The 21462-nt window shown below is 41.3% G+C and overlaps 1 protein-coding gene across 2 annotated transcripts in view; it reads right to left on the bottom strand.

Annotated features, from left to right (window-relative positions):
* The window catches only part of LOC113026170 (NACHT, LRR and PYD domains-containing protein 12-like), a 35575-nt gene that overhangs the window by 12644 nt on the left and 1469 nt on the right, over positions 1–21462 (bottom strand). The window contains exons 1-4 of one of the 2 annotated variants that reach the window (XM_026174645.1): positions 11890–11929; positions 10611–10893; positions 8447–10256; positions 8185–8358 (exon numbers count right to left, since the gene is read on the bottom strand). In XM_026174645.1, coding sequence (XP_026030430.1) covers positions 8185–8358; positions 8447–10256; positions 10611–10884 — 2258 coding nt within the window. In that variant the 5' untranslated portion in view covers positions 10885–10893; positions 11890–11929. Of the gene's footprint in view, positions 1–8184; positions 8359–8446; positions 10257–10610; positions 10894–11889; positions 11930–21462 lie in introns of those variants that run through there. The other variant, XM_026174646.1, reaches the window with a different exon arrangement.

The following is a 21462-nucleotide window of genomic DNA, read 5'->3' as shown; positions in this document are numbered from 1 at the left end:
ATTGAAATACTATGATTTAGAAGAAATACTATTACTCCATACAAATATGATGCTTTGGGACAAATACTATGTTTGGGTTCCAATACTATGATGTGCAACAAATACTATGATTTGGCACAAGTACTATGATTTAGTACAAATACTATGATTTGGCAGAAATACTATGCCTTAGTAGTAATACTATAACATAAGAGATATACTATGGTTTTGCAGACAAACCAAGTTTTCTGCACAAATACCATGATTTGGAACAAATGCTATGATTTAGCAGAAATACTAAGATTGGGTACAAATACTATGATTTGGCAATAATACTGCGTTTTAACAACAACTACTGAGATTTGATTGAAATACTATGACTCCATACAAATACGATGCTTTGGCACAAATACTATGATTTGGCAGAAATACTATGACTTAGTAGTAATACTATAACATAACAGATTTCCTAAAAAAAACTATGAAATTGCAGTAATTCTATGACTTGGCAGAGATACTACGTTTTAGTACAAATACTATAACAACGCAGAAATACTATGACTTAGTAGTAATACTATAACATAACAGTTCAATGTTCTTGCACAAATGCCACAATATGGCAGAAATACTATGTTTTAGCACAAATACTGTGATTTGGTATAAATACTACAATTTGGCACAAATACTATATTCCGCAGATACACTATAACATAACAGATATTCTACAACTTAGTAGTAATACTATAACATAACAGAATTATTAATTGGGCACAAATACCACAATTTGGCAAAAATACTATGATTTGGCACAAATACAATGACATGGCAAAAATACTATGATTGGGTACAAATACTATGATTTGGCAATAATACTGCATTTTAACACAACTACTGAGATTTGATTGAAATACTATGATTTTGAAGAAATACTATTACTCCATACAAATACGATGCTTTGGGACAAATACTATGTTTTGGTTCCAATACTATGATGTGCAACAAATACTATGATTTGGCACAAGTACTATGATTTAGTACAAATACTATGATTTGGCAGAAATACTATGCCTTAGTAGTAATACTATAACATAAGGGATATACTATGGTTTTGCAGACATACTATGTTTTTGCACAAATACCATGATTTGGCACAAATGCTATGATTTAGCAGAAATACTATGAATGGGTACAAATACTATGATTTTGCAATAATACTGCGTTTTAACAACAACTACTGAGATTTGATTGAAATACTATGATTTAGAAGAAATACTATGACTCCATACAAATATGATGCTTTGGCACAAATACTATGATTTGGCACAAGTACTATCATTTAGTACAAATAATGTGATTGGGCAGAAGTACTATGTTTCAGTACAAATACTATGATTTGGCAGGAATACTCTGATTTAGCAGAAATACTATGTTTTAACATAAATACTATCTTTTGGCAGAAATTCCTGCTAAAAAGGACTATTTCTGCTTTTTAGCAGAAATACTGTAATTTGGCACATATAATATATTCAGCACATATACTATAACATAACAGAAATATTATGATTTGGCCCCAAAACCATGATTTTGCACAAATACCATGATTTGGCAAATATACTATGATTTTTCAAAAAATACTATGATTTAGCAGAAGTACTAAGATGTAGTAGAAGTACTTTGCTTTAGCAGAAATACTATGATTGAGGAGTAATACCTAAACATAGGAGAAATATTGATACACAGACACACATACACAGACAGTAAAGGGAACAGGAGCTGTGGAGAGTCTGGGCTTGGTATATGTAGGTCAGTTAAATTAGCTGCACCTGCTGTAGTCAGCCCTTACACACGCAGACACAGAGAGAGGTGTGAGTTTTCTTCAGTGTATTTCTGACATTCAGGATTCCCCTCGAACAAATGGCCATAATTTCCTAACCGTAGAGGCTAGAACGGTCATTCAGACATTGTTTTGTTCAGAAGAGATGGGGGAATCTTCAGGTCTTCATAATTCAGAGATAAAATATAAATTATTAAAGATATATGACTTGTAATACACTGTAACTGAGTAGAGGCGAAGCAAAAACTGCCTTGACTTGCTCTCAAACAACCTTTGGTAACTCTAAATCTATATGGAGCATCAAAATCATTCTTTCACCGTAAGAAACAGCAGGCTTTGGTGAACAGTCATGGAAATTTTCAGGGCTCTGTGGAAATCCATCAAAAAGATATGATGAGAGAAAAAAGTGACTCATTTCCAGAATTTGAAATCTGATGAAATCTGAGCGAGGGACAAATTTCCTACCCTCAAACAAGTCTAACTCATCTCAGAACGGTAATAGGTGAGAAAATAATTCTTGAATTGTGAGCATCAGGAGTGTCTGAAGATATACCGGGACAAGCCTCATGTCTTAACTTCGCTTCGTTAAGGAGATATGACAATTTGAAAATGCCTCTCATTAGAGAAATCCAGCGGGGATTTTGAACAAACTCTCCATTGAGTTTATATGGAGAGTTTTCTGACTTTGTGTTACTCTGAGGAGATTTGCAAAATAACTATGAGTCCCACAACAATGATAGGGACAGTTTCTGAAAGCCAGCAAAAATACCTACGTTTTGGTGTATAATCTGTGGGGCTTGAGTGGAAATTGAGCGAGTAACAAGAAGTTGTTTGGACATGAAGAGAAAATTCAAACAGTTTCACTGTCCCCTCTGAGTTAATTGCATAGCAACCATAGCAACGCATGTATTTTCTGAAAAATCACAATTTTGCAACTGAAGACTTAAAGAGAGATAAGATGAAAACAGTAGAAGATCTGAAAAAGCTGAATCATACAGGAATAGCCCAATCATTTGAGAACGTTTTAAAGTTTGAATGGAGTTTCTAGGTGAAAGTATGAGGCAGTAGTTAAGTTTCAAAGACAAGAAAGTTTTAGCAGAATTGTGGAAGTTTCCCATTCATTTCAATGGGACAAATTAAAGGAAAAAAGTGTAATATTTTAAAAAGTATAATAGTAATAAACACCAAAAGTCATAGCCGGCATAAGCAGAAAGAGCAGAACAGTTTAGAGTTTGAATGGTGAAAATAGCACAAAAATTGTGGAAGTAGATCCACGGCGAAAAGTGTACGGAAACACCCGGAATAATAAAGAACTAGAAAAATTTGCATTTCCTGCGAAAATGCAGTGTGGATGCCTTAACGGCTGAAGATGTCTGCTGAAAAAAGCTGAAAAAGTTGAAACAAAAAAAAAAAAAAAAAAAGATGCCCTGAGCAGGATTCGAACCTGGCCCTCCTGATCAAAGGGCAGCTATTTAGCTCACTGAGCCAAACACTTTCTCACAAAGAAAAGGTGGAGAGATTGACAATTGTGCTAGCAGAATTTGGGCAAAAAAAAAGGGGTGAAAATTCTGCTGAAAAGAGGTGAATGAGCAGAATTCTGCTGAAAAGAGTTTTTTTCTGAAAACAGCAGAAAAAACTGAAAATTTTGCTGAAAAGAGTTGAATGAGCAGAATTCTGCTGAAAAGAGGTTTTTGCTGAAAAAGAGCTGATAAAGTTTGGATTTGTGCTGAAAAGGGGTTAAAAAACTGAAAATTTTGCTGAAAAGGGGTGAATAAAATGAAATTTGTGTTGAAAAGAGTTTAAAAAAAGTTTAACTGTTAAGTGAAAGAAATGTTGCCATAAGCTGGATTTGAACCCAGGCCTCCCAGTCTGAGAACGGATGCTTATCTCACTGAGGTAAAGCACAGCTCAACCCATCATGCAAAATCAGTGACCACATTGATAATGTGTTCCATTCATTTCAATGGTCAAAAGTCATAACACACATCAGCAGAAATAGCAGAATTTTTTAAAGTTTAAACATAGCATTTCTGCTAAAACTTAGTATTTATACTAAATAATATTTTTTTCCTGCCAAATCATAGCATTTGTGCTGGAACACAGAAAGTTCCACCAAATCATACAATTTGTACTAAAACATTATTTATGATTTAGCAGAAACATTGGGACTTGGTAGAAATACTATGATTTACATGAAATACTTTGACTTAGCAGAAGTACTACAATCTAGGAAAAAAGTACTAAAGCATAGCAGAAATTCTATCATTGAGCAGAATTACTAGGATTTAGAAGAAATACTAAGATTTGGCACAAACACTGATGTGGCTCAAGAACCTTTATTGTGCAGTTATACTATGATTTGGAAGAAATACTATACTTTGGCACAAATACTATGATTTGGAAGAAATACTATGTTTTAGCACAAATACTATGATTTGGCTCAAATACTATAACTATCCTCGGTCAGAAGGAGAGGCTGACATCCAGGGATTAGATTACCACAGGTGGAGTTTATTGCGGTCAGATGGATGGTACAGGGAGGTATGGCATACAGTAGGAGGATGTGGAGAGGTGATATGGTGTGGTTTCTATGATTAAGAACAGGGTATGCATTACAACATGCATACAGATTAAAGATTAAGAAAACTGGTAACAAATTCCTCCACTACAAATCAGTCTGATGCCACTTTTTACAGGGTTCCCGTTTACTAAGGCACTACCCAAAAGGCGCCACAAGAGGGCACTCCAACACAAGAGATGACCTATTTACACTGATGCACTTAGTAAACAGCCCCTACTTAGCCACTACATAATACAGTGATATTACAGTATACAAATTCACACGAATACTATGATTTGGCAGAAATACTATGACTGAGTAGTAATACTATAACATAACAGATTTCCTAAAAAAAAACTATGAAATTGCATTAATTCTATGACTTGGCAGAGATACTACGTTTTAGCACAAATACTATAACAACGCAGAAATACTATGACTTAGTAGTAATACTATAACATAACAGTTCAATGTTCTTGCACAAATACCACAATATGGCAGAAATACTATGTTTTAGCAAAAATACTGTGATTTGGTGTAAATACTACGATTTGGCACACATACTATATTCCGCAGATACACTATAACATAACAGATATTCTACGACTTAGTAGTAATACTATAACATAACAGAATTATTAATTGGGCACAAATACCACGATTTGGCAAAAATACTATGATTGGGTACAAATACTATGATTTGGCAATAATACTGCATTTTAACACAACTACTGAGATTTAATTGAAATACTATGATTTAGAAGAAATACTATTACTCCATACAAATACGATGCTTTGGGACAAATACTATGTTTTGGTTCCAATACTATGATGTTCAACAAATACTATGATTTGGCACAAGTACTATGATTTAGTACAAATACTATGATTTGGCAGAAATACTATGCCTTAGTAGTAATACTATGACATAAAAGATATACTATGGTTATAAAGATATAAAGATATACTCTTGCACAAATACCACAATATGGCAGAAATACTATGTTTTACCACAAATACTGTGATTTGGTATAAATACTGCGATTTGGCACACATACTATGATTTGGCAGAAATATCATGCCTTAGTAGTAATACTATAACATAAGAGATATACTATGTTTTTGCACAAATACCATGATTTGGCACAAATGCTATGATTTAGCAGAAATACTATGATTGGGTATAAATACTATGATTGGGCAGAAGTACCATGTTTCAGTACAAATACTATGATTTGGCAGGAATACTCTGGTTTAGCAGAAATACTCTGATTTAGCAGAAGTACTATCTTTTGGTAGAAATTCCTGCTAAAAGGTACTATTTCTGCGTTTTAGCAGAAATACTGTAATTTGGCATAAATACTATAATTTGGGATAAATACTATGATTTGGCACATATAATATATTCAGCACATATATTATAAAATAACAGAAATATTTGGCCCCAAAACCATGATTTTGCACAAATACCATGATTTTGCAAAAATACTATGAATTGGCAGAAATACTATGATTTAGCAGAAATACTATGATTTGGCAAAAGTACTTAGATGTAGTAGAAGTACTTTGCTTTAGCAGAAATACTATGATTGAGGAGTAATACCTAAACATAGGAGAAATATTGATACACAGACACACATACACAGACAGTAAAGGGAACAGGAGCTGTGGAGAGTCTGGGCTTGGTATATGTAGGTCAGTTAAATTAGCTGCACCTGCTGTAGTCAGCCCTTACACACACAGACACAGAGAGAGGTGTGAGTTTTCTTCAGTGTATTTCTGACATTCAGGATTCCCCTCGAACAAATGGCCATAATTTCCTAACCGTAGAGGCTAGAACGGTCATTCAGGCATCGTTTTATTCAGAAGAGATGGGGGAATCTTCAGGTCTTCATAATTCAGAGATAAAACATAAATTCTTAAAGATATATGACTTGTAATACACTGTAACTGAGTAGAGGCGAAGCAAAAACTGCCTTGACTTGCGCTCAAACAACCTTTGGTAACTCTAAATCTATATGGAGCATCAAAATCATTCTTTCACCGTAAGAAACAGCAGGCTTTGGTGAACAGTCATGGAAATTTTCAGGGCTCTGTGGAAATCCATCAAAAAGATATGACGAGAGAAAAAAGTGGTTCATTTCCAGAGATTGAAATCTGATTAAATCTGAGCGAGGGACAAATTTCCTACCCTCAAACAAGTCCAACTCATTTCAGAACGGTAATAGGTGAGAAAGAAATTCTTGAATTGTGAGCGTCAGGAGTGTCTGAACATATACGGGGACAAGCCTCATGTCTTAACTTCGCTTCGTTAAGGAGATATGACAATTTGAAAATGCCTCTCATTAGAGAAATCCAGCGGTGATTTTGAACAAACTCTCCATTGAGTTTATATGGAGAGTTTTCTGACTTTGTGTTACTCTGAGGAGATTTGCAAAATATCTATGAGTCCCACAACAATGATAGTGACATTTTCTGAAAGCCAGCAAAAATACCTACGTTTTGGTGTATAATTTGTGGGGCTTGAGTGGAAATTGAGCGAGTAGCAAGAAGTTGTTTGGACATGAAGAGAAAATTCAAACAGTTTCACTGTCCCCTCTGAGTTAATTGCATAGCAACCATAGCAACGCATGTATTTTCTGAAAAATCACAATTTTGCAACTGAAAACTCAAAGAGGGATAAGATTAAAACGGTAGAAGATCTGAAAAAGCTGAATCATACAGGAATAGCCAAATCATTTGAGAACATTTTAAAGTTTGAATGAAGTTTCTAGGTGAAAGTATGAGGCAGTAGTTAAGTTTCAAAGACAAGAAAGTTTTAGCAGAATTGTGGAAGTTTCCCATTCATTTCAATGGGACAAATTAAAGGAAAAAAGTGTAATATTTTAAAAAGTATAATAGTAATAAACACCAAAAGTCATAGCCGGCATTAGCAGAAAGAGCAGAACAGTTTAGAGTTTGAACGGTGAAAATAGCACAAAAATTGTGGAAGTAGATCCACGGCAAAAAGTGTACGGAAACACCCGGAATAATAAAGAATAAAGAGAAACAGGAACTCAATAGTGTGGATGCCTATTAAGGCATCCACACAATAAAGAGAAACAGGAACTCAATAGTGTGGATGCCTATTAAGGCATCCACACAATTATTTAACCCTGAGCTCAGCCTCACAGGATCATGCTTTCAACCTACATACCACTCTCAGTGCATGAGTATCACCATGTGGTGATAGTACCCTATAATTTAAAGAGTGACTTTGGTCAGCTGCTAATGTTGATTTTGCTGATGCAAGGTAGACTGAAATGAACAGACTACAGACTGTTGATGATTTATGCAAGTATGTGTTTACATTTCTTTCATTAGTTGTCAAAAATAGCTAATATCATAGCTATGTTATGATATTATGATATCATAGCTATATATGTAACATTATAGTAATTGTGCTTACTCTGCTTATGGTTTACCTGGCAAACGCATATGTCAAGAGGCAGTAATAAGATAAATGAACCAGTTAGTTCAAAACCCCTCTGTATAGGAGCTACCGTGTTGATGATTTTTATATATTTCCATTCCCATTTAGTGCCTATATGTTTTGGAATTTGCATGTATTTGCATACAAGTAATAATGTGTTGAATATGCCTTGTTGTTTTTCTGACATTTGCCAGGACTTTCTGATTCCTGATTGGTTTGGAAGTTGTTCTATTGAAGTGTGCCAAGAGTAAATGTGCTGCTAAGAAAATTATTCATCTCACGCTTGCTGCTTCTCTTAGTTAAGAGAGCATTAGTACCATATAACTTGGTCTGACAAACCTGACAGTTTGCAGTTTACAGTGTGGATTATTGAGTACTGCAGAAATCAGCTTCACTCCTGAATCGTGCCGTTTGTTGTTACTAAGGTCCAGCTCACTCACACTGCAGAACTGGGAGCTGAGAAGTGAACACAAAGCTTCATAGCTCCTCTCTGAGAGGTTACAGCAACTGAACCTGAAGTGAAAAAAGAAAAACTGTAAAAGTGATATTGTTTTCTTTGGATAAAGGGGCACAACAATTCAATACATTTCCTTGCACTTACAGAGCTTTGTTAGATGCTTCAACCACTGGCAGCAGACCTAGAAAAGCCTTTTCTGAACCAGAGTATTCCTTCAGGTCAAACACAGTCAGATCTTTTTGGGATGACAATATGATGAAGACCAGAGCTGACCACTGAGCTGGAGAAAGGTCATCTAAGACTGTACCCGATCTCAGGAATTGCTGGATCTCCTCCACTGGAGAACCATCCTTCAGCTCATTCAGACAGAGGAACAGGCTGATTCTTCTCTCAGGAGATGGATTTTCTCTGACATTCTTTTTCACAAGTTCTACTATTAGCTTAATGGTCTGTGAGCTACTTCTTGTTTGCAGCAGGTCTTGTAATAGAGGTTTGTTGGTCTGCTGTGAAAGGCCCAGGAGGAAGCGAAGGAACAAGTCCAGATGTCCATCCAGACTCTTTATGGCTTTGTCAACAGTTTTACTGTAGATTTCTGGTATATGTGTTTGGCTGAAAACATTTCCAGATCTCTTCAAACAAGTCTGTGATTGAGCCAAATTGTCTTCAGTGATAATATCTGAGACCACAAACAGAGCAGCCAAAAACTCCACTACACTCTGATGGACAAAGCTGAACACTTTTTTCCTGCCCTTCTTCAGCTGATGATCCTCTTTAAAGAACCAGAAGAATGCATTTGAAAGCTTTAAGGGTTCTGTGAAAGTGCTTTCATCCTCTGTTAGTTCTTCACTGAAGATCAGGCAGCTTTTCTCCAGCTGGTTAAAAGCCAGTTTTCCAATCATTTTAATGCACTCAAGGCTTTTTTCTGGGCCATATTTTTGCTTCAAATTTCTGATCTGAACATTCAGGAACTCTGTGTAAACCTCAGTCAGGGTCTCCGGCAGATCTCCTCTCTCTTTGCTCTTCAATACCTCCTGCAAAACTGTAGCAGTGCTCCAGCAGTAGACCGGGATGTGGCACATGAAGTGGAGGCTTGGTGATGACTTGATGTGAGAGATGATTCTGCTGGCCTTCTCCTCATCTCTGAATCTCTTCCTGAAGTACTCCTCCCTCTGTAGCTCCGTAAACCCTCGGACCTCAGTTACCATATCAATAAAATCAACAGAGATTGCTTCTCCAGGCCATGTGGTCATCCAGATACGAGCGGAGGGAAGCAGGCAACCTGTGATGAGGTTTGTCAGCAGCACATCCACTGAGGTGGACTTGGTCACATCGACAGGTAGTTTTTCTGTGGCAGTGAAGTTCAGCTGAGGGCAACTCTCATTCAGTCCATCCAACACAAACAGAAGTTTGTATTCACTCTTTTCAAAGTCTGAGTTTCCTGATGTCTGCAGTGTTGTGAAGATGCTGTTAAGCTCCTCCTCTTTGATGTGCACACTTTCAGGGATACACATGTGGATGAGTTTGGCAAAGCTGTACTCTTTGTCCTTTTGCAAATTCAACTCATTAAACATGAAGGGAAATAACAGATCTACATCCTGATTGGTTCTTTTTTCAGCCCAATCCAAAACAAACTTGTGCACCAGGAAGGTTTTACCACTTCCTGCTTCCCCAGCAGTCAGCACAGTTCTTATATTCTTTTTAATGCCAGAAGGATGTATGAAGATGTTGCTAATTTCAGTTCCTGCAGGCCTTCCAGAGGCCATTTCAATCTGCCTGAAGTGACTGGTGGTGTGTGTTTCTCCTCCAGCTGTGATGTACAGATCAGTGTAGATGTCATCCAGGTTCTTTTCATCTTTCTTTGATGTCCATCCTTCTTGTTTGCACATAAACCTGACCTGAAGATTTGACTGAAGTTGTTCTTTGTAACGTGTTATGGGCCGTGGAGACTTCACATCTGTATGACATGAACGTGTAAAGAACAAAGTTTTAAACTTCCATTCCACGCAGACTTAATAAGTAAAAATCGTTGTGTTTTATTTAAATAAATCTGTCACTGCCAGTTTCAGTAACATAGCATATTTCATTATGTGTAAATCAATGTGTCTACCAAAAGATAAAAAAAAAACATTTTAAAAAACTGAGGGTCTACAGTCTCTTAAGGCGATTAAAAAGTTAACATATACACATAAATCCACTCTTTGCATTTTCAGATTGAAGTTATCTGCCTGTCACCTGCAAAATCAGCCGTAAAGACCAGTCTGATCCTGAGTGATAACCAGACGACATGTGTGGTTCTCCAGCAGTTTACCTTGTGCTGTTGTGCTGATGGTTGATAATCGCTCTGTCAGATCATTTCTGCTGATCTTTGTTAAAGTTTTCTTCACCACCTCCAAAGACTGCTGATTGTAGGTCTGTACTATCTTATCTACTGTTTCTGTCCTCTTTACATTCTCCAGATGACTCTTTGGGATAAATGGGAGGCCATCCAGGTTGTGTGGCTGCTCCAAATACCACTTGAAGTCACTGAATTCTTCATCTCCCAACTCTTCCAGTGTCCTCAAAAGCAGCTCTTTACTGGTCATTGTTTCCTCCTGAACAAAGATTATTTAAAAAAAAAAAAAAAAAAACCCAGTTTCACTCATATGTAGGATCACTTTTAAACCTGCAGTTTTCTGCATGTATCCTAAACTGCTGTTTTATAAAAAAAAAAACCAAAAACAATAAATACTTGAAAACTGGAAGAAACCATGTGTTTGTAAATAAGCTATTAAATTAGAACATTTATGATGCCTATAAAAAGCATATCGCTCCCCTTGGACAGAGTTAAAGTCAAAATATATACAGCAGGTTACACTGTACAGTGAAATTCAGAAATGTTGCCAGTCACCTTTTAACACACAAAAATATTATAAAAATTCTAATAAAATAACAATTAAGAAATTTACAACAGAAAGTGCAAGAAATAAATGTGACAAAAACAAAATGAGTGAGTTACAGTGAGCACTATTTCTACCACTAGATGTCTATCGATTGCAGATTACAGTAAATTTGAGTTCTGCTTTTTTACCCCTACCAATTAAAGCATGGTCCTAATACTGTTTGTCGCAAAAACACACAAACAAATAAATAAACAAAAACATTTAGGAATAAATAAGGACAAAATTGATACAATCTACTAAATATTTTGTGGTAAATGTTTCAGACTGGATCCGCTGGATCCTTTGTCATAAGTATTTCTATAACAATGATGCTGAGTTGTTCAGAGTTGGCTGAACTTTTCTGTCGGTAAGCACTCCAGTTAGCTAGTGTTAGTGAAACTGTCTATGAAATGTTATTGTTGGACTCGGACACTTTGTGAATAAACTGTCATACGATGTGACAGGTGACATAATGTCAGCCTATAACCACAGACAGCTACTCACAATAACTAACTGTGACAATATCAGGAATAAATAAGTATTTTTATGCAATTTTTGTGTTAGAGCCCTGACTTCAGTGCAGGAGGCTTGAGGCAAGGCTTTCCATGGTCGAGCAGCCACATCCAAGTTTAATATGCAACTTGTCAAATGCATCGGTGTAAAGCTCACCACCACTGGACAGGACTGAGTTTGGTGTGGAAGAACTTGACTGGTCTGCACAGAGTCCTGACCTCATTCCAACAGAACACCTTTGGGATGAATTAGAGAGGAGACTGTGAGCCAGGGCTTCTCATTCAACATTAGTGTCTGTCCTCATTAATGTGCTTCAAAAATTCCCATAAACACACCTAAACCTTCTGGAAAACCTTCCCAGAAGAGTTATAGCTGCAAAGGGTGAGACGGCATCATATTGGATTTTATGGATTAAGAATGGGATACCTTTCAAGTTATATACATCTGAAGATGGACGAGTGAATACTTTTGGCAATATAGTGTATGTTGTCAGTCTCTAGCCACAAACATAAAACATGAGTACAGAACAGCAATGTCCATCTCAAAAAGATGTGATTAGCATCTGGATATCCTCCTCACCTTAAGCCTCATCTCCTGAACTGGGCATAAAAATGCTGATTTATTCCCAATACTGTCGTAGGTACTTATTGCCAGCAGATTAGACATGCAACCCTCTCGTTTCTGGACAGCTGACAACATGCCAGCTAAATAATAACAGCTGTTTATAACCCATAATTATGCTAGCTAACATATATAGCTCAAATAGCCTAAAACTCAAAATTTCCCTTTGATAATCAGTTTAATTATATTCTCACATCATGTGAGAGTTTATTTGCTACATGTTTAAATCCAACAAAGCTAGATATATTAAGTAACTTAAAAAAAATGTTATTTGAATGAAACTCCAAAAGATTTCATGACTGGACTAAGCACACAAATTTTCAAGATCCTAGCAACACCCCTGTCTTAAAGACATCAAGGCCTGAATAAACTAAATTGGCCTTAGGACTCTCAGGAATATGGTGACTAATTAGATGCTTTCTCTGGGTGGCATTAACTTGGCCTCCAGTAACACTGAGGAATCTTGAAGTCATTTCTGACCAGGACGTTTTTAAAATTCTTCCTGCACAGTGTGTCTTAAACACTCAGGCCCCATCTTATCTTAAAGATTTTACTGTACTTTATTATCCTAACAGAACACTTCACTCTCAGACTGCAGGCTTACTTGTTGTTTCTAGAGTATTTAAATGTAGAATGGGAGGTAGAGTCTTCAGTTTTCAGGCCCCTCTTCTGTGGAACCAACTCCCAGTTTGGATTCAAGAGAAAGACACTATTGTGGAGGTAAACACAGACGGCACGAGAGCTCTCGATAAACATTGCTCATTTATTACTCATCACCACAGAACTGAACACTTTCCCTCCAAAACACAGCAACAACACTTCCTGAGAACTGGGTGTGAGTGGAGCCCTCCAGTGGTCCACCACACATGCCCCCCCCCCCCCCCCCCCCCCCCCGAACACCCAGTAGGGTCATCCCCTAGTCCAGAACCCTTGCTTTAATTAAACGTCCAGAACGGCTGAACCGGGGAGGTGGAGAGCTGGCGGAGGGGAAACGAGCCTGAGGGCCAGGCTGGCACAGGCGGTCAGGAAAAACTGAAGATAGCTCGGGCCCCGCCAGGTGGGGGGCGCTCCCAGAGGAAGAAGCATGGTTGTCCAGTCCAGTGGAAGGCGAGCGGCCACGGCGGGGGGCCTGAGCCGGCACCACCTGGTCATCCAGAAGCACATGTGCTGGTTTAAGTCTGTCAATAGAAACAGCCGACCCCCAAAATCCAAAAGGAAATGCTTCCGGCCCGGTTGAATAACCCGAAAGGGGCCGTCATACAGTGGACACAGCGGAGACCTATAAGCGTCATGCCTGACAAAAACAAACTGCGAAGAGTCCAACGACCTCGGAACAAAGGTGTCAGGCACACAATGGTGCACTGGGCCAGGAAGAGAAAACGAGTCTCTTGGGGGACGGAGAGACAGCACAGAGGGAGCGAAGCACGGGGGTGGGCTCTCAGGCAAGAATTCCCCGGGGACCTGGAGGGGCTGACCAAGGACAAGTTCAGCCGGGGAAACCCCAAGGTCTTCTTTAACCGCGCAGCGCAACCCCAGTAAAACCCATGGAAGGCGGTCAACCCAGTTGCCATCTGTGAGAGAAGCACGGAACGCAGCCTTAAGCGACCGGTGGAAACATTCGCACATCCCGTTGGCCTGCGGGTGGTACGCAGTGGTGCGGTGGACCTTGACCCCCAGGCCGTCAGCCATGGCAGACCAAAGCTCGGAAACGAACTGGGGGCCCCTGTCTGAGGTAATGTCGGCGGGGGGACCGAAACGCGAAACCCACGTTGACAAAAATGCCCTGGCCACTGCTGCTGCTGTAGTGGACGCCAGAGGCACTGCCTCAGGCCAGCGGGTTGTGTGGTCCACTACAGTCAAAAGGTGCGTGAAACCTTGTGACTGCGGCAGAGGACCAACCAGATCCACATGCACATGATCAAAACGCCTCCCTGGAACACGGAAGGATTCGAGGGGCGCCTGTGTGTGCCTATGGATCTTAGCGAGTTGGCATGGGATGCACGCTGCTGCCCAGTCTTTCACCGATTTACGAAGGCCCGGCCAAACGAACCTAGAGCTGACCAGCTTGACCGAGGCCCGGACGCCCGCATGAAAGAGGGCGTGTACGGAGTCGAAAACGCGACGACGCCACGAAAGCGGAACTACAGGGCGTGGACGGCTGGTGGAAACATCGCAAAGCAGGCTAGGTCCGCCGTTCCACACGGGTCTGTCCTCCAGTACAAGGCCCGTTTGCGCAGACCGAAGGGCAAGGACGTCCGGGTCGGCCTGTTGGTCAGCGGCCATAGCCTCAAAGTCTATGCCAACATAAACAGGAGAAACCAGCACGCGGGATAGACAGTCAGGACTTACCAGCCACGTGCTGAATGTCAGTTGTGAACTCGGAAATGGCTGCCAACTGGCGCTGCTGACGCCCGCTCCACGGATCAGAGACCTTGGACATCGCGAATGTCAAAGGTTTATGATCGACGTACGCGGTGAAGCTCCGACCCTCGAGAAAAAAACGAAAATGCCGTGTGGCGAGGTGTAGGGCCAGCAACTCCCTGTCAAAAACGCTATATTTGCGCTCACTGTCTCTAAGCGTGCGACTAAAAAAAGCGAGCGGTTGCCAGACACCGGAGACCCGCTGTTCTAACACTGCGCCCACTGCCATGTCCGACACGTCGGAGGTCAACGCAATCTCCGCCGACGGAAACGGGTGGGCCAGCGGGGCCAGCAGGGCGGCGTTTGCCAGCGCGGTCTTGGCCCCAGAAAATGCCTGGATGCGTTCAGGGAGCCAATCAATCGGGTCCTTAGCTGTTTTACCCTTCAAGGCAGCATAGAGAGGCTGCAGCAGGTGCGCAGCTCTTGTGAGAAAGCGGTTGTAGAAATTGACCATCCCCAAGAACTCCTGCAGCGCTTTAATGGACGCAGGACGCGGAAAAGCCGAAACGGCCTGGACCTTGTCTGGCAACGGAACCACACCGTCAGCGGAAATGCGGTGGCCCAAGAAATCCAGAACCGGCAAGCCGAACTGGCACTTGGAGGGGTTGACGATCAGGCCGTGTGCCGCCAAGCGCTGGAAAACCTGATGCAGATGGGACGCGTGCTGACTCTCAGAGCAGCTGGCCACCAATATATCGTCAAGGTACACGAAGACGAAAGGCAGCCCGCGCAAAACAGAGTCCATCAACCGCTGAAAAGTCTGGGCGGCGCCTTTCAGGCCGAACGGCATGCGCAAAAATTCAAACAGGCCGAAAGGGGTAATAACGGCAGTTTTGGGGACGTCTTCGGCGCGCACGGCAACCTGGTGATACCCCCGCACCAAGTCAATTTTAGAAAAAATCGAGGTGCCGGCGAGGTGGGCGGAAAAATCCTGGATGTGGGGAATGGGGTAACGGTCATTCTCCGTGACATTATTCAAACGGCGAAAATCCCCACACGGCCGCCACCGACCGTCTGACTTGGGCACCATGTGTAGCGGAGAAGCCCAGGCACTATTCGAGCGCTGCACTATGCCGAGGCGCTCCATTGCGGCAAACTCTTCCCGAGCGACGGAGAGTTTCGCGGGGTTGAGGTGGCGCGCGCGTGCGAACACCGGGGGACCGACCGTCGGAATATAATGTTCAACCCTGTGCTTCGTTGCCGTGTTCGAGAAATTAGGAACAGTCAGTGAAGGGAACTCCAAGAGCAAACGCTGAAAAACATTCCCTGAAGTCACTAAATTAGCCCGATTCAGGGGCTCGATGGCGCGAGTGAAACAGGGCATTGAAGAAAAAGACAGTGCATCGATCAAGCGTCTGTTAGCGACATCGACCAGCAGGCCATGGGCACAAAGAAAATCAGCGCCCAAAATAGGTACAGAGCTAGCGGCAACAACAAAGGTCCATTGGAAATCCCGGCCATGAAAACAAACAGTCACGAACCTTTCCCCGAACGTTGCGATGGGAGAGCCATTAGCCGCAATAAGCTGCGGTCCGCAGCCCGCTGCTAAACTGTCGGCTCCGGACGGGGGAAGGAGGCTCTTCTGGGAGCCGGAGTCGACCAGGAAACGTCTCCCAGAGCGCAAGTCTTCTATGAAGAGCAGTTTTTCTTTGTCACCAGCAGTCGCCAGCAGTCGCGGCCGCTACGGCGCGCTGGCGGGGTCCATGTCCCAGGGTCGGAAAAGCGCAAGGCGGCAGGCAGCGGCGCTCTCCGGCGCCAAAACGCTGATGGTAGAAACAGAGCTCCTTGGTGTCGCTGTGCCGCGACCTTTGCCGTCAGCGAAGGATCGGGTACGTCGTGGCAGGTCACTGGGGAAGTGGAAGGCGCCGCCGGCGAGGCTGGAACTAGGTCGTGATCGTGGAAAGTGCGGGTAGCCAGGAGAATACGATCCGCGTCCTCAGCCAGGGAGCGATAATCCTTCGTGCCCAGAAGCGGAGAGTTGGCGAGGCCGGCTCTCACGGCCGCCGGCAGCTGTCGGAGGAAGATGTGGGCGAAGAGGAATCCCCCGTCGTCCGGTCCGAGAAAGGATAGCATGTGCTCCATCAGTTCGAGAGCCGTACCGCCACCCAGGCCTGAGAGGGAGAGGAGCTTCTCGGCTCGCTCTGCGTCGGTGAGGGCATAGCGCCGAAGAAGCAGCTCCTTAAGGGCGGCGTACTTCCCTCGGGTGGGTGGGTCCCGGAGGAGAGTCAACGCATGACGGGTGGCTAGCGGGTCGAGAGAAGCCACCACATGGTGATATTTCGTGTCGTCAGCCGAGATGCTACAAAGGGCGAACTGAGCCTCCACGTGCACGAACCACGACGGGGGATCGTGAAGCCAAAAGTCCGGCAGCTCGAGCGCCACAGCAAACGTAGCTGCAGCCGGAGGCAGAGGGCTGGCGGCTGCTGATGCATCCAGAGCGGAGTCAGCGCCACCATCGGACTGCAGCATGTTCGAGTCAGGGGTCACCAATGTGGAGGTAAACACAGACGACACGAGAGCTCTCGATAAACACTGCTCGTTTATTACTCATCACCACAGAACTGAACACTTTCCCTCCAAAACACAGCAACAACACTTCCTGAGAACTGGGTGTGAGTGGAGCCCTCCAGTGGTCCACCACACTATCTCTACTTTTGAGATTAGGCTTAAAACTTTCTTTTTTGATAAAACGTATACTTAGAGCTGAATTATGTAAAGCTGAACCAAAACGTAGTTATGCTTGTATAGGTTCAGGCTTCTCATGATGCATTCACCACTTCCCCTCCATTCCCTTCTTTTCCATCCTGATGTGTTTACATGCCACCACTGAACATCCTTGAATTTTGTCTTCTCTCTCCTAGAGAGAGAATAATGTCCCCTCTGTCTATTTGGGGGCAACTGGTAGGTGCAGTGTGTTCGATGGCAGTCACAGATGGATGCTGTTCACACATTTAATGGGCTGCTTATGATAATGCAGTATATCCAGGCACATGCAGAGGGGGGAGTGGAAGGGGTTGATCACCTGCCCCTTTCCTGATGGGTGCCCCAAGTGCCCTTTTCTTGAGGTAAATGTTTATTTATTTATTTTATTTTATTTTTTAAAGTGTGTGTGCGTGTGGAGTCCTGCCTGTGCCCCTCAACAATAATATTTAACTATTAATCACATTTTGCTAAATAAAAGGATCTGGCGTCCATCAGTCACATGACTGCCATTAACTAATGATTGCCCTTGACGCCAGAGCGCACTGGTTACGTACCAGGAAAGAGCTCTCAAAGAGTACGCACATTTTTTGCCGTCTGGGCGGTGCAGAGCTGTCGGAGAAACAGTTAGTTGGGAGACGCAGACTGATGCAACAAAAACCAGTAAGTAGGGTGTACAGCATACACTGTAGTCTATAGCACACAAGAGTGGTAAGCTGGCTTGTGGCAAATGATGAACTGAAACAAATGCGCGTGCTGTGTGTGTAACAGCGCGACAAATATTACCTGTCCTTTAAGTAACTGCACAAGTAGTGCTGGTCATAGCTGCTAGCTAACTGGGTAAGGGTGTCATGGGTCTGTAGCGCTGTCCACTGTTTTAGGGAAGATATTTAGTTTTAAAGTAACTTACAGGGCATTTCCTTGCTTTTCTGGAGGGCTTATATTTCATTAAAAATATTTAATATGCATATCCACATAATTATGGATTTATTTATTATTTAAACACTGTATTTTAAAGAAAATACATTAAGAAATAGATTATATTAGATTTATATTTCAAATAGGACAATATGCTTATTTTACAGCAGCAACAATACTGTATCTCTACAATTTAAACATTTAATAAGCTTTCTGCCTGCACAGAGTGGATAGTCAAACAAATTGAATCATCATAAATACTTTTATGTATTACTTTTGTTTTATGTATATAGATTTGTTGTTTTTATTATTACTCATGATATAACATTGTCCACATATGTACTGTAAGGACAATGTGTCCAGACTTGTCCTTAGAGGACATGTTTAGCAGCTGTGTGAGGCTGCTAAAGGCAGTGGATCCCTCACCAGCTGGAATAAAAAAAGTACAGGTAGCAATAACATATGTAATAGTTTTTGCATTGCAGAGTTATTCCAGTATAAAAAACAATAATAAACACAATTGCAATGTTTTGGTTCTACAACATTTTCTATCATTACTTTCTTGTGGATTAAATGGAAGAGTTTTTAAGTGTGGATAATTAAATAATAGATGGATGCAATAGCAAATTGTGCCTTTTTCTCAGATTCACGGCGAGTGGAGAGTGATAGCTGAGATGAGGAGATGGAGGAAGAGAGGCAAAGAGTGATTCACAGGAGGAGCCTAGTTTATTTCTCACAGTTTTGTTGCCTTGTAGTTCCAAGCGCTGTCACCAATTTTTGCATTTTATTATTATTTCATAACACTTGTTTAATCAGCGACCATTTCTCCCGTGGACTTTTTACAGTCTACAGTCTCAAATCAACACAGCCCTGCCTTCCAGCACTATCAGCAGCAGGAACAGCAGCAACACGTCAACAGCAACATTGTACCCCATCGGGTAAAACATAGGCTATGTTTGCTTTGCATTGTCCCCTTGAAACTTGTCTGCACACTTCTCTGTGTGAGTTCTTATGTCCAGCACAGGTTTATACCTGTCACACACGGTGGACTACAATCACTTTATGAGATTACTTAAGTTTCAGTCATTATGCTCCTACTTCATCACCTTCACCCTGAGCTGCTCTTTCACTCTGTCCTCTGCAACAGGATGTGAGGATTTCTTAATGCTGCTTCACTTAAAAAGAAACAAAATGCTTTGCAGCGAAGTTTCAGTTTGAATTTTGATTTGATGTTTCATATTAATGATTTCACTTCCACACTGCCACAGCTCTGCCCGGCTATCATAGAAAATGTAGTTTAATACATATGAATTAAAGATTTAGTGTTCAGATCCAAGCTAGAGATAGGACGTTTCACTTACAGTTCAGTTAATGTCCATCACAGCAGCAGGCGCCCTGCATCAGGATAAACCCAGTGAGGCTCCTGCACAGGTACACAGGTGTTTTAGGTAATCGCAGCTTTTTCTCTGTTTTTTGGTTAACTGAGAATAAGATGGTCGACACTGACGTTTCAACACTCAGCAGAACTTCCGAAGGGCGGACGTTTCGAAACACAGCTCAGAAGTGTGGTTCAAAACACGATGGTCACATGACCGTGTGCCTATGGACAGTGGTCACATGTCCGTGGTTTCAAACATAAAAAACATGCATCGAGTCTTTTATTGAAGTCTTTATTATTGAGTTAATTGAAATTTAAAAAAAAACGAATGGCAGCTTTTTTGTTTAACAACGTGTAAAACAAACGTCATGACCGTGAAGTCCGTGAGACATTCGGGATTTGAGTTTGTTTATTCAGCGCTTCGAAAACCTGAAAAGCTGTGAGGTCATCACCACAAAAACAGCAGCTTTTTTCTCACATTATTATTTCATGTATAAACTGAGTTACTAAACAGCTGAAAACCTCATTCATGTTATTTTTGCTGAGGTTCGCTGTTCACAGTTAGTCTTTAATAATTTGAACATTTTTCTTTCTTGATTTCTGCTGAACATGTCAATCATACCTGATACTGTACAATATAAAGCGCCTTGAGGCGACTGTTGTTGTGATTTGGTGCTATATAAATAAAATTGAATTGAATTGATACCGTCATATAATAAATACTCCTGTTTAGAATTATGCAGGGTTTATTTTTTTGAATCATTGTTTTAAAGAATGACATTTTCATGACCTGACAACAGCAAAGGCTGTCCAAAATTTGAAGGCTGCTCCAAATGCGGCCCACAAATGCGTCCTCCTTTTCCCCAGATTTGAAGGAGGGGTCTGGCGTATCCTTTGTGGCCCACCCTATCACAGGATTCATTGCGAATCGAAGGCTGAAGAATGTTTTGGGGGAAAATGGCAGACAGTCTAAGCGGTCCAAAAATAAACTTCTAAATATAAGTACTGGGTTTTTATGTCACTAAAAATATCCAGTAGAACAGATGTTAGCATAATGAAGAATCTTTGAGTAGGCCAGTTCCTTCAAAGGATGCAGCCCCTGAACTCGGACAGTTCCACACGTCACATCATTGACGTAAATGCGTTTTAAATCGCTGAAAGCAGAAATTCAGCCAACGTGAAGATGATCAGAAACTTTTTTTGAAGTCATTGTTTGAAGGCTTTTGATTGGCCAGCATTTCTTTGTGGTTAGGGTTATATAGCTAGCTTTTTTGGCCTGCTCTTCACAGCACTTCAAATCATTTTGGGTTTTTATGTGTGTGCTTTCATGTGCACAGTGATATAAGTAACCCTGCTTAAAAAAAAAAGACTGAAATCTCTTTGCAGGTGAACACGTGGACAGTCTGACTGATCCACTTTGTTTAAACTCTCCAACAGCTCCAGCAGCTCAAAGTGAAGCACGAAACTGTGATCCTGACACAGAGCCCACAGACTCCAGGTTAATGCTCAGCGCCCTGTTTTCAGTCTTTAGATCTTTGCACGATAACAGATTCAAAACCATCCTTCTTTTCATTCACCCTGTCTGTTTTCATTTTATTCATTTCTTATTTTATTATTTTTATCATCAACATCCTTTTAAACATTTTGATGAACGAAGATGCAGAGTCAGGAAGTTTTTTTAAAAGGTTTAA

The sequence above is a fragment of the Astatotilapia calliptera genome, chromosome 7 (genome assembly GCF_900246225.1).
Source record: "Astatotilapia calliptera chromosome 7, fAstCal1.2, whole genome shotgun sequence".
Taxonomy (NCBI): Eukaryota; Metazoa; Chordata; class Actinopteri; order Cichliformes; family Cichlidae; genus Astatotilapia; species Astatotilapia calliptera.
This window is presented reverse-complemented; position numbering and strand designations above follow the sequence as displayed.